Source organism: Schistocerca americana, chromosome 2, assembly GCF_021461395.2.
Source record: "Schistocerca americana isolate TAMUIC-IGC-003095 chromosome 2, iqSchAmer2.1, whole genome shotgun sequence".
Classification (NCBI taxonomy): Eukaryota; Metazoa; Arthropoda; class Insecta; order Orthoptera; family Acrididae; genus Schistocerca; species Schistocerca americana.
The window spans coordinates 290,268,331-290,284,785 of NC_060120.1; the positions used below are offsets into that span (position 1 = coordinate 290,268,331).

At 39.5% G+C, this 16,455-nt stretch overlaps 1 protein-coding gene across 1 annotated transcript in view; it reads right to left on the minus strand.

The window, feature by feature from the left end:
• LOC124592476 overlaps positions 1 to 16,455 on the minus strand; it is a 586,462-nt gene that overhangs the window by 440,436 nt on the left and 129,571 nt on the right. Inside the window, exons 3-4 of the mRNA XM_047131839.1 lie at positions 15,180 to 15,344; positions 13,289 to 13,690 (exon numbers count right to left, since the gene is read on the minus strand). Of these exons, the coding sequence (XP_046987795.1) occupies positions 13,289 to 13,690; positions 15,180 to 15,344 (567 nt within the window). The remainder of the gene's footprint in view (positions 1 to 13,288; positions 13,691 to 15,179; positions 15,345 to 16,455) is intronic.

A 16,455-nucleotide genomic window follows, 5' to 3' on the forward strand; every position in this document is an offset into this window, starting at 1 on the left:
CTGCGGCCTGTAAGCTACACTTCTGAATACGATGTCAGATGAGTAGAAATAGTATCTTTTATATTGATTTGCAACACAGTCTTTATAGTACGGAATGAACACAGTACCCTAAAAACTGGAAATAATTAAAAAATTACTCCACATTTGTATTTCTTTAATTTTCTAAGGACCCTGGGACGTAGAGTATGTTATGGGACAGTTTATTTACAAGTCTCTTGTAACCTACAGATATTTACTGAAGAATATCGTTTTCTTTTAAGAACAAAAAAGGCTAGCAAACAACAGAATATCTGATCTTTTGTAGAAAGGCTTCGTATAAGTTTTCATCACTACACTTCCATTCAAATTGCTGAATGTGGAAAGCAGGAAACTTGTGTGGAATGCAATACCCGTACGTACGTTATTTAACCTATTAAATAAGGCATCACAACTGTAGCTGAAGTGAAAATCAAAAAGACGTCATAATAAAACGTCGAAAAAAAACTAATTCCCAACAGAGACGAAGCAAATTTCACAATTGTTACTACATATAAGCCACATACGGAAGGAATCTTCAACAGTTTCGCTTTTGAAACAAAAATAATTACAATTACAAAAATATTAGCATATTAGAAAGTCTAGTGAAGTGCAAAAATGTGCGAACAAGAGAAGTGCCTATCATAATAAGAACAGACAACAACAGTAATATTTGCGTCTCATGCACGAAATGCGTGTTTATATACTCTTGCTTTCAGTGGAGTAAGCTGTAATTATACATTTATTCGAAAGTATTTCTTCACGAATAAGATGTAGCTTAAATCACTAAATCACTGAGATTTCGCTGTTTTGGCATTTATTTCATGATTATCCGTGTCTCTTGATAATTTATCAGTGCTTGGAACACAAAAATATAATAACTATTTTCTTAATTACGCAGAAAATCAATTAAAAACAAACATTAATCTTACGACTCGTTTCACGTCGCTATAATCCGTTCATCATAAGAATAAACCTGATGTAAACAAACACAAACGCTATGATTAGTCAAAAGCCGTAGCACACGTACACAGATGTTATTACACTCTTGGAAGTAGGTCCAACTTATGTATTAGATATCTTATTACTAAGTTACGTTAAATGAAACTTTAAAATATTCAAATGTATTAGCAGCCGTCAACGCTTTTGTTAATCACGCCGTAGCTATGTAGCTTTTATTTCAAAAATCGTGTACAGTCGCAGCCTCTGCAGGATTGTGCTCTGTCGCGCTGTTAATGCGCAGTATGAAAATGGTTAAGACTGCTTTCTGTTCCGTAGTGAGCCACCGCCTGGAACAGGGTTAGAAAGTGCCGAGAAATAGGCTGTTCTTATTGTTTTTCATAAATTTACGGAGATAATCGGCTTCAAAGTTTTTCCAGAGCTGTACACAATGCAGTTATAGATAAATTTGCGTTGATTGTGTAGCGCAGTTGGTCGAGTATTGGCGCCGTCATTCGTACGTTGGTTCAAATCTCCAAAGTATCAGTTTTTTTTCTCGTTCATTTTGAGATACCTACATCTCATAATTATAAAACTCATCGTTTTTTATGAATAATGCACGTCTTCTTGTTTCTAATTACATACTGGACGCGAAATTCCTGTTTCCATTTCAAATACGAATTCTTAATTATCGATATTTTATGAAAGACTGTTAATAAAAGTTGCTTAAATTAACTCTTCAGGCGAAAATGAAAAATCAAATCCTCTTTATCTGGACTATGTCCATAGTTTTATACCACAGAGGTAAATAAGTATCGTAGAAACATGAAAAACAATCATTTTCACAGCATCGAGCACGTCATACAAATGCTGCATTTTTACATTTGCTACTGTACCACTGCAATATGAACCCAACAGAACTGATCTGGACCCAAGGCGCACGATTTGGTCCGGGAAGTAACAAGGCTGTTAAACTGCCAGTCGTACTGGAACTAACGCACGCAGCTTTTTCAGACGTCACTGCCGAACGGTGGCGGGATGTAGAACGGCTCGTCATAAAAGAAGAGAAAATGCTGCGCCTGGTTGGCTTCGTGGATTATGTTGTTGATAGGCTCGTTATAAACGTAGCAGGTGACACTCCCAGAACTGAAATGTATTTCTCGGATTCGGAAAAGGAAGGAGCTAAGAGATTACCAAGCGAGTAACTGTAAGAAATGCCATCAGTGGCTTGAATATTTATTTATACGGTGAAATCCTTCAATACCCACTTACGTTTACACACAGCTTATGCAGGAAAATTACCCTGTGGTTAAGTCAGGAATCTTCATCATTCTTGTTTTTAATTACAATCGTACGTTAGCTAAAAAAAATAACGTGTTGCGGTTTTCGTCTAGTCGTCTAAGGAGTGTATTGTGGTAGATTTGCAATGTATTATTTCATTCTGCTTAAAAATTAAAAGACACTGGAAGCTGTATTGCTCCTCTGCTCGTCTCTTGTTAACGTGTGTACTGCAGCTGGCCACGTCACTGCACGCTAGCTGTACCAGCTGACCGGCCAGTGCCAGTGCTGTCCAAGCTAAATGCGCCGGTAAAGCTGTTGTCCCTTATTATCATTAAGTCGGTGTGCGCGTAACGCACAGCACAAAACATACCCTTATTATAGTACATGATAGTACTCGAGACGGCTTGGCAGCAGTCCCACGTGAAACGGAAATACAATGAGGTTCCAGCAAACGCGGAAGAATACATAGTGCAATGTTTATCTTAGGTTTATTCTTATGATGAACAGATTATAGGAACTCTACTGATGTTTCAATGTCAGACTGCAATAACTTTCTCAGCAGTAAGAAAAAAATGGCTCTGAGCACAATGGGACTTAACATCTATGGTCATCAATCCCCTAGAACTTAGAAATACTTAAACCTAACTAACCTAAGGACATCACACAACACCCAGTCATCACGAGGCAGAGAAAATCCCTGACCCCGCCGGGAATCGAACCCGGGAACCCGGGCGCGGGAAGCGAGAACGCTACCGCACGACCACGAGCTGCGGACTCGGCAGTAAGAGTTGCGATTTTATGTGTTAGACTGCGCTGTGCGCTATGCGCTTATTGATCGATTGTCATCTTCGTTTGTTCAACTTCTGAAGTTGAACTCGAGGTTACATAAATGTATTTTTCTACTGTTATTTGCATCTGTAGGGTCACTTCTGCGTATCGCTCAGGCGGGCCGCACGTACGTACAAATAATGAGAACGCCGATATCGTATTTGAGTGCGGGTTGTGTAACCAGAAACGCTGCTACTGATTGTAGGATAACACGGGAGACGATCTGATAGCCACAGAGTACCAGATTCATGATTGTTTCCTCGTAATTTCACCAAACAGCATGAGACGGATGCAGTCCATAGCAGTCATAGTGTATTAATCGGAACGTTCAAATGAACAGATTATAAATACAGTAAAAGACATTATTCATCTCGTACAACGTAGACGTTCAACAAGGACACGCAGAATTTCTGCACGTGTCAGTATTCCATATACAAGAATATAGCAGATATTACGTATGTACAGCCTCTTGTGGAAGATGGGAACTTTGTTGTTGGTTAATTGCAAACCGCCAAGAAATTCCATTAATTATGTTTACTGGTGTTGCCACTTTTACTTGTGACGATATCAATAACACTCGCAACTGACATCAGTGCTGAGAATAATATCCACGTGCATTTTCAAGGATGCTTCCCTGTTAATGTGTGGTGTGGCGTGTGATAGACAGTTCATATGGCCTGTTCCATTACGGCATCGTCTTTTTTAAAAACGAGCTCTCAACATTACTGCAAGAGGTTCCTTTGGCTACGAAAATGAGTGTGTTCTTCCAGCACGACGGGAGCCCTACACATTCTAGTCGCCAGGTGACACATCACTTAAGCCTGACACTCACCGGAAGATGGATCGGGAGAAATTGTCACCTTCCCTAGCCACCGAGGTTCCCGAACCTGACCCCTTTACATTTTGCCTACGAAGTTGGTTCAACGCGAAGTATACAAAGGAAAAGTGAACACAAAAACCGACTATGAATTGCGCTGTCCTCGTAAAAAAAGAGGACCTCAGGGTTATGTGAAATGTTTTATTGGTCTGTACTACTATCTCCTAAAAAAATTACTATTCCTGTCGGTCTTTTTCGTTGTTCTCGTTGTTATAATTTGGGACCCGTTCCGGAACGTGCCTGCTTTTAGCTGTTCGACCTCTCACAGAGGAAAGCACCTCCTCTAGGAGAACTGTTCGCTATGTATACACGACGTCTTATGTGACATACACACTATTTGCTAAGAATAGCGAATGAAAATAAGCATAGTAGACTAATTTACTGACATGTGTATCACCAAAATTTGCAATAACCCTAATAGTATAACCGGGTTCGATTCCCGGGCGGGTTGAGGATTTTCTCCGCTCATGGACTGGGTGTTGTGTTGTCCTCATCATCATTTCATCCTCATCACCGCACGCAAGTCGCCCAATGTGGCGTCGATTGAAATAAGACTCGGCCGAACTTCTCCGGATGGAGCCTCCGGCCAACAATGCCACACACTCATTTCATATTTTTATCATCAAAAAGAACTAGCTTTGCATCTTCATGAATATACAGTGGCAAGTCATCAAAAACAGTTTTGCATCACCTCGGTTTCGGGAGTTCCGGAACCTGTATAGAAAACTGAAATAGAGATCGACATAAACGTCATTTCCGCCCTTTTTATTGCTCGTGGAGACCACACATTGCATGTTGTACCACATACAACGAGACCTTCGGAGGTGGTGGTCCAGATTGCTGTACACACCGGTACCTCTAATACCCAGTAGCACGTCCTCTTGCATTGATGCATGCCTGTATTCGTCGTGGCATACTATCCACAAGTTCATTAAAGTACTAGTGGTTCAGACTGTCCCACTCCTAAAAGGCGATCGGCATAGATCCCTCAAAGTGGCTGGTGCGTCAGGTCGTCCATAAACAGCCCTTTTCAATCCATCCCAGGCATATTCGATACGGTTCAAGTCTGGAGAACATGCTGCTGGCCATTCTAGTCGAGCGATGTCGCTATCCTGAAGGAAGTAATTCACAAGATGTGCACGATGGGGGTGCAAATTGTTGTCGATGAAGACGAATGCCTCGCCAATATGCTGCCGATATGATTGCACTATCGGTCGGAGGATGGCATCCAAGTATCGTACAGCCGTTACGGTGCCTTCCATGATCACCAGCGGAGTACATTGGCCCCACATAATGCCACCCCAAAACAGAAGGGAACCTCCAACTTGCTGCACTCGCTGGACAGTGTGTCTAAGGCGTTCAGCCTGATCGGGTTGCCTACAAACATGTCTCCTACGATTGTCTGGTTGAAGGCACATGCGACACTCATTGGTGAAGAGAATGCTATGCAAATCCTGAGCAGTCCATTCGGCATATTGTTGGGCCCATCTGTACCGCCCTGCATGGTGTCGTGGCTGCAAAGATGGACCTGCTAAGGACGTCGGGAGTGAAGTTGCGCATAATGCAGCCTATTGCGCACAGTTTAAGTCGTAATACGACGTCCTGTGGCTGCACGAAAAGCATTATTCAATGTTCGAACAACAACGCTTTGGTTTACTCCAAGACGCTTGGACACTTCCCTTGTTGAGAGCCCTTCCTGGCACAAAGTAACAATGCAGACGCGATCGAACCGCGGTATTCACCGTCTAGGCAAGGTTGAACTACAGACAACACAAGCCGTATACCTCCTTCCTGGTGGAATGATTGGAACTGATTGGCTGTCAGATCCCCTCCATCTAATAGGCGCTGCTCATGTATGGTTGTTTACAATTTGGATGGGTTTAGTGACATCTCTGAACAGTCAAAGGGACAGTGTCTGTGATACAATAGCCACAGTCAACGTCTATCTTCAGGAGTTCTGGGAACTGGGGTGATGCAAAACTTTTTTTTGATGTTTGTATATTAAGAACAATGAGGGAGCCAAAACTGAACCCTGTGGGACGCCATTCTCCATACCTCCCCAGTTAGAGGACGCTGGTGATTTTTGCAGACTATCTGTACTGTTAATTTCAGCCCTCCAGATTCTTTCAGTTAAATATGAATTAAACCATTTGCGCACTGTCCCATTCGTACCACAATACCTAAGCTTGTATAGAAGAATTTCGTGATTCACGCAGTCAAAAGCCTTTGAGAGATCACAAAATATTCGGTTATTCAAAGCATTTATTATTTGATCAGTGAAAGCATATACAACATTTTCTGTTGAAAAGCCTTTCTGGAAACCTAACTGACACTTTATTAGCCGACTGGTGTGGCCGTGCGGTTCTAGGCGCTTCAGTCTGGAACCGTGCGACCGCTACGGTCGCAGGTTCGAATCCTGCCTCGGGCATGAATGTGAGTGATGTCCTTAGGTTAGTTAGGTTTAAGTAGTTTTAAGTTCTAGGGGACTGATGACCACAGATGTTAAGTCCCATAGTGCTCAGAGCCATTTGAACCAATTTGACACTTTATTAGCTTCGTTTTTAGAAATACATGATGCTGCTGTTAAATACATTACTTTTTCAAGAATTTTGGATAAAGCTGTCAGAAGTGAGATTGGGTGGTAGTTGTTAACACCAGGCCTCTCCCATTTTTTATGAAACGGATGCAATGGTTTAACAATAGCGTATTTAAGTCTATCTGGAAAATGCTCTTTTTCAGTGAGCTACTACATATGTGGCTGAGAATCCTACTTATCTGTTGGGAACAAACTTTTAATGCTCTGTTGAAAATGCCATCAATTCCATGTGAGGTTTTATTTTTGAGTAAATTTATTAGTCTCCCAATTTCAGTAGGAGAGCTAGACTGAACTTCAGTTTTATCAGATTGCATAGGTATTGCCTCTTCCATATAAGACTTTGCATTTTCTAATCAATAGCTGGTTCTCTCTTCTCTACAACACTTAAAAATGGTTATTAAAAACGTTTTCTACTTCTGACTTTTTGTTAACAACATTTTCATTGAATTTGATAAAAATACAATCTTCCTATGCTCTCAGTTGCCCTGTTTGCCTTTTAACAATATTCCAAATTGTTTTAATTTTATTATCAGATATGTTAATTTCAGACATAATGCACATACTTCTGGAGTTTTTAATAACTTTTCTTAATACAGTGCAGTAGTTTCTATAATGTTTCACTGTTTCTGGATCATTACTCCTTCTAGCTATAGGATACGTTTCCCCTTTCTGTGTACAAGATATTTTTATCCCTTTAGTAAGTGTCTTTTTAGATGGCTTCTACCGGTTATGTTTCTCTGTTTTCTTAGTGAAACTGTTTTTAAATATGGTCACAAAGGTATCATGAAATAGGTGAAATTTTAAATTAGCATCAGGTTCCCGTACACCTCATTCCAGTCTAACTGTTGCAAGCTTTCCCTAAAATTTTCAATTGTTAAATCGTTAATCGAATGCACTTTTTTGGAAGACTGTTTTGCGTTACTGTGTGGAGCTATGTAATACTGTGACTAGCTCTGCATCATGATCAGACAGACCATTCTTAACAGGAAAAGTTGTTATTTGATTAAATTTATCTTGGTCTATAAAAACGTCATCTGTTAAAACTGAAGGTGTAAAATTTGCATGTAATAGTGCTTCTATAGATTGTTTTATGCTTTGTATTATTTGAAACTTGCTACCAAAATTAGATTGCCGCAATAGTTTCTTGTCATACAAAGATAGTTCTCGATGTAGATGAATAAACTATTTAAGACATTACATTCGCTGTCTGATAATTTAGTTTGACAGAAAAATCATTCAGCCATAACGAAATTCCAAACAAATACCGATGCCTGCTAGCGTAACAGACAAGCAATATCACGTTCCTGTGCATACATCGTTGCTGACCGAATACTCGTATTTCAGAGGTGGAGACCAGTAAAATCAGATTATGTAGTTTACTATCGTCTTGGATCGCATTAACTTCGTGTCTCTAACTGAAAAATAATTATTGCGAAGGAACGTTTTATACGATTTCGAGCAAACGTACCCAAGTGCTTACTATGTTACAGAATTAAAGGAGACCAAACTGGTGAAGCGATGGGCGAAAGGTACTCGTCTGTAAATCACGCCAGAGCCAGTCATACCGGGGTATTATTATAGACGCAACACTACTACAATTGCAAAAGTTTATTCTGTACCGTTTCTCAACCGAAGCGCTACATCATTATGTAGTGTACATTAAAGCGCATGGTCCCGGCGGAGGTTCGAGGCCTCCCTCGGGCATGGGTGTGTGTGTTTGTCCTTAGGATAATTTAGGTTAAGTAGTGTGTAAGCTTAGGGACTGATGACCTTAGCAGTTAAATCCCATAAGATTTCACACACATTTGAACATTTGATTTTGAACCTCAGATGTTAAGTCCCATGGTGCTCAGAGCCATTTGAACTAGAGCATTTTCCGCCAGCATTTCCAGAACACAAATGCATTGACCATTCGTTTGTTCCCAGATTCAGACTCGACAGTTTTCGTTTGTAACTTGAAGTTCCTTTCTAGTTTCAGTATCATTTTGATTATGTGCACATTACCAAGGCCAATTCCAAATCATGCGCCGATGTTTAGTTTCCACTTGGTCATTTGTAAGGTTAAGTCTGTCCGTTTACTATATATTTTCAAGAACGGTAAACATAAACAGTCTAAAACCTGTGTTCCTTTTGATACGCTATCCTTATCATAATTAAGCTCGATAATTATGCAACTCTAATAAAACACGCACTTCTCTCATAAACTTGCTAAAGTTGACAGTTTCGGCAGCGCAATAATGAAAAACAGTAAGTGTTGGCCACAAATCCAGTTTAGTGGGAAAAAGGAAACTCAGTCCATAACAGTCAATCATTACTTCAGTTACAACAGCTATGTGATGGGCTGCTGTGTTCTGCCGCCATATTTGAGTTCACCCTGTATTGCAGATTTGATTCTTCCATCCTCTGTTCCTCAAAGTTGTGCTGCACCTTCCGCATGACTCCTCTACGCGGGAACTGCACGAAGAGTGATGCCCGTTGTTCCGGCCACCATGCAGTCTGACCGCACACTAGTTTTCCGGCAAGACACAGTACACGGATAGTCAAGTGACTTGACTCAAGTCACAGTCTCATCTCGAACGTGTAACATCAGATAACGAAACAGGTTTTACCTTGCAGTAAAATCGCAGTGAGGGTATTTATAAAATACTAATTGCATGGTACTTTTTCCACTTTTATGAACTGCAAAACTACCTTTTATGTAATCTAAAAACAGGTAACTTTTTCTCTCTGATTGTCTTCGAAGGAATATTTGTACCTTCGTTTAATGCAAAATTCTTTCTTTTAAAGTTACCACATAAGGGTGCACTCAGCCTCGTGATGCCAATTGAGGAGCTACTCGACTGAATAGTAGCAGCTTCGGTCAAGAATACCATCGTAACGACAGGCAGAGGGGTGTGCTGACCCCACACACCTCCTATTCGCATCCTCCACTGAGGATGACACGGAGGTCGGATGGTTCCGGTAGGCCACTCATGGCCTGAAGATGGAGTGGTACATAAAGCTATGCCTCAAACGTTTTGGCCTCAATGTTTTGACGCTCAAATGTTTTTCATCAAAGGAAAACTGAAACCAGATGCTGTGCACCAATTTTTCATTTTCCTGTGCGTGTAACACTCCAAGAAAAATGCGAAAACCACCAATTCATAGAAGTATGAAAGAAGTGCTACCTGGATTAGAAAATGAAGTTCAAGATCTTATTTATACTTTTGTCAACATGCCAGTTAAGAAAATAGTTTCAGTTACTGAAAAATCCAGGTTCATACCATCTGAAATGCCATTTATCAGGAGTTTGTAGAAAATCTACAAGAAACCCTATGAATGGTGTTGTTGAATAAGAGCAGCTACTATTGGAGCTTTCATAGGATACTGAAAACAACACTTCAATGAATATACTTTTAAATTTTAGCAGTAATTTTTTGTCAATTTCAGAATGCAGAAAGCTTGTTTAACATAACATAACTGTTTTTTCACTGTATCACAAACATTGTCTTCTTTACGAACAACTCTTTGTTGATTTTTTTTGCTGTGCATTTTTACCACCTAAGAAATGTGCTGAACTTCCTGGCTTCAGGCCAAGAAGTCAGTTTTACAGACACTAGAAATGCACTTATGATTCACACTTCGTTAGGTAACGCTTTCATTCTCTAAAATATATTACATAACTTACAGCTTATATTATCTCACTCACAACTACAGTTTTCTCAATAATCAGTGTCTGGTAACATATTTTGCTCCATAGTAGGTTGATATTGTTTCAGTATATGGAGTGGTTTTGGAAATATCCTAAAATCTGAATACTCATTTTGTGTAAAAATAGAACTTCACTGATAAAATATGTCATTTCCTATAATATCATAGCATAGTTTTTTTTTCTCCCATGTTTCTGGAGTAGTCATTTGAAAACAAAATGCATTCTATCGAACTGACATTTTGTCTTCCAGTTTTGTGGAAGAATGAACTACATGATACACAGAGTAGCAAAAAGGGGCATTCATTGAAGAAAATGTAATTATGGTCTTTGTGAAAAGTATACATAGAACTGTTAGTACAAAGCATCAAAATCTGTTTATTGAACTTTCATCTGGCTGACTGTTAAAATAATAAATGTTGAGAATTTTGCAGAAATTATGTTAACTGCAGTGCTATAGCAGATATTGTATGCATTACTAATACAAGAAGACACTCAGATGTCAAAATCAGTGCTTCATTTCAGCTAAAAATTAGAAACACCTGTAACAGTTTGCTCCATTTTGCATCATGCAGAATGACAGAGTATATGGCTTTATTCCAGCCATCCATCATGTGACTGAGATGTCGGTTTCAAACAGTGACCTTTATGGTGTATGAGTGCAGAACTCTGGTCTGGGAGTGCAGTACTTTCATGTGCCTGCGGATTTCTGCTTCATGCTTTGTCCAGCATGTTCTAGTCAGACAAAATGTTATCATCGGTCTGTACATGATTATGAATTACATTCTTATTTGTTATTAGCTTTTTGTCACTGACTGTAATAGCTACTGAACCAGAAGACTATCAGATCAGCGTAAATATGCAACACTTTGTTAGAAGATGCCCACAAAACAGAATAATTTCTTCCTCACATATACTGCAAACCCCACAATTTCTCTTGTGGATTTGTTTAGCAAATGGTAGTAGAAAGTTCAGTGCTCCAGAAACATTTTTTGTGCTTTGTATCATTATTGTGTATGTCTTGTTAATAGGGCCAGATTAAGGTCCAAGTGACACATTATGTTCAGCTAACTTTTGAAGAACAAAAGACAAGGAGAACCAAAAGTCTTGAAAATGGCAAGAAAATTTAAAAGAAATCACAAGCTTAGTTTAGCTTAGGATCTCTTCCCTGAGGGGAACTCGTGTGAGTTTGTTTGCAGCCCAATGGGCTGCAGTAAACATTTCAACCAAGAAATGGCACAGACTTACAAGCCTGACCATGCCTGCTAGAAACAACAGATATGACATGGTTTCTGAGTCCACAGGCTGGATCAACAAAACACAGTTGGTTGACTAAGGCAAGACAGAAGGGGAAAGACACTCCACTGAGACAAAAACGACAGAAAGACTTCACACATCAATTTTCTAACACATAAATTATCAAGTTATAAAATTAAGAAAATGTTTACATTATTTGCTTGATACCAGTACTCCAAGAATTTTTAGATAGATGATATTTAAATGATATATTTCACTGTATCGCAATTTCTTGGAAGCTATGCTATATTGATGTACCGGTATTTCATTAATGTTAATAAGAACTGCTGCAGCTGTATAAAGGTACATTTATTATGTCACAGCTTGTTTCATTCAATGTATGTCACCAAGTGGTGCTCCCAATAGTCTTCCTGACAAATTCTCACAGATTTCACCAAATTGTTATTATATTAAAGCATTTTATGTACTTTACTGTCACTGTTATTAAAATCTTAGGCATCTGTATTTCATCAAAAGTGGGGATGACAGCTGGTTTTATTTGTGTGTGGGGGGGGGGGGGGGGGGATTCCCCTCAGAATCCAAACCAAAACGATAGATCTGTGTGCTTATGGTTTCAAACTATTACAGTGTTACACAAATATCAAGCAAGATGATGTACAACATGTGTTAAAACAGGAAATGACCATTTAATTAGTATTTCAAACATTTACTTGGCTGATGTATAGTTTTTCCCTTTTTTAAAAAAAAAATCATGATGATTTCATGAGGCTAGGCTTTGATGTTAATCCTGATTCATCGCTTCAAGAGTAGGATGCGGAGAGTTACATAACTATGCTACCTTTTTTGTGAGTGAAATGAAGGTTTCTCTTCCAAATGTGATGCACGAAATTTTATTTCTAGGCTGTTATTTTAAATCAGCATATAAAAGAAATGTATACTTACCTTTCACTCACTGTGTTCATCTTTTCCAGGTTATTTCATCTAGCATGCAATTTAGAAGCCGTTTCACTCAAAAGTTGCTGAGGATCAACTCATGACATTACATGTTCAATGCAAAAATAAGTATATAAATTCATTCAGCAAGTAACCACACTATATGATATGACGTGTCATGTGTTCTGGTTTGACATCTAATGTGCAGATATGGGAGTTATACAAACAGATAAATAACACAAAGCCTTGAAAGTAACATCGGATAAATGGCCATGGAAAAAAGCTAATGAGTAACAAATTTTGCTCTGGTAAAGATCAGAGTTATTAATCTATAGTTCCTACAAAAATAATTTATGTTTAAGAATGACTATCTGCAAACTGTGGTTCAAACCTGGAAACTGAAGTCTTGTCCTGGAATATTAAAAGTGTATGGTATTGTGTGACTTAGAGCCACCCCTTACCTTTCGTCTCTCTATTTGTTGGCTGAATGTATTAAACTGGAGAATTTTAGTAATTTTAACCATTCTGCATATGAAGATTTACATTTTATAGCTTCAAGCTTTGTCCTTAACAGCGAGGCACACTTGGTATTTAAATTGAGAGGTCACTGAGCACAAAAGGGAAATTCAGGGTTTGGTTCTGCTCTTGTACTCATTAACTTGCTATATATTTTCAAATCAGGGAATGTCACCAAGAGGAAAAACTTACATCAAAGTTGGCAAGTCTGTTCACTAATCAAAATTTTACTATCAGCGGTAGATACCAAGTGGAAGCACTGTGCCTTCTCTTCAGCAACAGAACTGAAGTTAATGCCATTCCTAATTGCTGTAAGTAGTGCTGCGGAAACTAAGCAGCAAAATAAGTTGAGACTTACCCCCTAATGATGGCTGCAACTGCTGCACATGCTGAGGTTCCCAGGCTGAGCACCTGGAACAGTACAGCTGCTCCCCACTTCTGGACGATGAAACCCGCAACCAGGCAGCCGCACCCATAGCCGATACCGTAGCTCGTCCTCACACTCCCAACTGTTCCACCTGAGGACAGGGCAGATCCAGCCCCCTGCAGGGTTCCCAGCAGTGGTGGCAGCACCCACACTGGCTGAAGCTGAGCTGCCAACTGCTCGACACCAAGCAGCAGGGTGCCAGCCTCCCACAGCCACCACCACCGCTGGTGGCCGGTCACTTCTGTCCTGAGCAGTTGCCAACGTCCGCCCCCTGTCTCGTCGTCAGACTCACTTTCAGCATCCTCTCCAGCTTCAGTTCTCTTCCTCAGTACCCTATTTGAACAGTAGTGTTTACCCTGTTCCACTATGTCATAACCAGAGAGAGTACATGTACTTATCTGCACATGTATCTATATTATGACATCATGTAGCCAAAATTAAAGCAAAAATTAATTCTAGTAACATTCATCACAGAAGACAAGTGTTGCTTACCAGCTACCAAATCAGGAGCATTGCATCAATTATCTCTCTCCATTGCCTCCTAGATAAAATTTAAATTGGAATACGAATACTGATAACCTATTAGGGACATTGTCCTGCTGTGCATTTGCAATGCAAATATTATTCAGAGCCACTGATGAGAACATTTGAAAAACTGCATACTGCAGCTATTTTGAAACAATAATCAAGTATGGCATTGTTTTCTGGGAAAGTTGTAGTAACACATCATGTATACTGGAGTCCCAGGAACAAATTATCAGAAATGTGTGGTGCCCATCCAAATAGCCTTTATCTAAAAACCTGGAAATTTTAAAAATCCCCTCCCTATACATCCACGATATAGCAGTCTTTTTAAACAGCATACCACAATTATTCACAAAAAATAATTTTGATCATTCATGCTGTATCTCTTGTGCAACAAATGATTTATGAACCAAGAAAGCAGAATTACAGTTACAATATATTATACAGAATAAAGATCATTTTATGGCCCTTTGCCGCATTAACATTATATGCCCCGACTCCTCAACATATGGGAATGAAAATCTCCAACAGGCTAAAAGACAAGAGCATTTGGAATGTGAAGTTAGATCTACTAAATAAAAGCTAGATGATACCCTAATACGGAAAGGTTACCCCTCAGCTGATAAGGATGAGCTGATAATTCAAGCAGGATGTCTGTCAATGATCATTAGCATTATTGTTTAAATATAACATGAGGAAAAAATATTAATTTTAGAATACTGCTTCATTTCATTAGCTATAATTTTACCTAATTAAAATGAATTATTGATTTATGATGTCTCTCATGTATGCTAATTTGATGATTAATGAACATTTATGAGATGAATAAATCACTATTCATTTCTCTCTCTCTCTCTCTCCCTCTCTCTTTTCAGAGGCTATGCTCAACTATTTGCTAGTTGTAACACTATTCAGCTACTAACTTCAATGTTCTTTGCTCTTACTGACTATGAGATTGTTCATTTCAACATTTTCAAGAGCTCATTCATGCTGAGAGATAACTCAAGGAACCCATACAAAGGAGACAGGAAATCCAGTATCAACCTTCATAATAATGCAGAATAATAGCTATCCTCCTAGAAAGCAATGTCTTAATATTACCCTATGGTAATGCTCTAGGGACAGGGTACAACTATACAGATGAGGTGTTATTAATACAACAAAGTTCTGTAAGGTTACGGGAAAAACAATTTTTTTTTCTGTTTACTCTTTTTTTGGAAATCAGCACCAAATTTATTTATACTCAAAACATCTTAGTGGCTTGTTTAATGAGGGAAACATTAAATTTCATACTGACCTATTTAACAGAAACTGTGTGATTGAAGCAGTGGCAGAATATCCACAGTACAAGTATTCATAGTTGTGAGAGAATGTTTCTTGTGCTTCCATGTACCACATCATGAACTCCATGTTACATGCTGTTATAAATCCTGTTATACCCATTCTAAGTGAGAAGGAAAATCTGAAAAAAAGATTGTCCATACATAAGTGGTGTTTTTGGACCAAAGAAATATTTTGTAGGTGGAAATGAAAGCAAAAAAATATGTAAGGAACAATGCATATATTCAAACAACTTAACAGTTTGTAAATTGTAAACAGAAGTGTGTTGCTAAGTGTACTACCAAGAACTCAACTTATCGAAAAAATAAAATTAAATAAAATCGTAAAAATGATCGTAAGAAATGTGAGACAGCATGACAAACTAGATGAAGTACATCAGAACAAAATTTGTGTGATTATAGCAATTAACAATAAGTCAGTACCGTTTCAATGAATATGCTGTGCCACTAATAACTGCAGGCATGGATTTGGGAAATTCTTGTAGATCTCAAACAGCTATGGCTGGAAGGCAGTAGATGAGGGACCAATCAGCACATCGGATGGCAGGCGCGGGTGATATTTTGCTTACAATTATGTGAGGTAGGTTTACAGCACCACTCACAGACTAGAAGTGGACACTATATATGAATTTGAAGTAATCAGGGCACCACAGGGCACAAATGTGCTGGGAAGAACCCATGCATTGCAGTTACAATAGCACCTAGTGTCCTGTAAGTAGGGGTCGCAGTGGGCTGAGGAAAGCTGATGTTGTAATTATCAAAGAGCACTCCACTTTTCCCCTCCAGAGGAACTACATCAGAGGCATAGGCAAAAGATATATAAATAAGGGAGCCCAGAGGCTTTGAGCAGGCAGTCGTGCCACCATTTTGTCGCATCTAGGACCAGAGAGAATGACGATTGTTTAAGTTGCAGGTAAACCACAATGACTTTCTAGTGATGGATATAGGCTGGCCCGCTGCTCAGATGAGTCACTGCTGTAGCAGGGTGAGTCGCACCTTGGAGCTACACTGGCAGAGGGGCGAGAGGGCTGCTAGCCTCCACTCTCTGGGTAGCATCGACTGGTGGACTGCACGCTGCCGCCTACAGGGGCTGCACCAGGGCTCGAATTTACAGCCTCCCAGGTGCAGAGCTGTTGGTGGACACTGAACGAGCTGCCCTGGGCGGACGACCAGAGCAGCTAACGCTCACTACAATGATGGCAGTTGGCCCCTTTGGTGCTCTACACAGGGTCC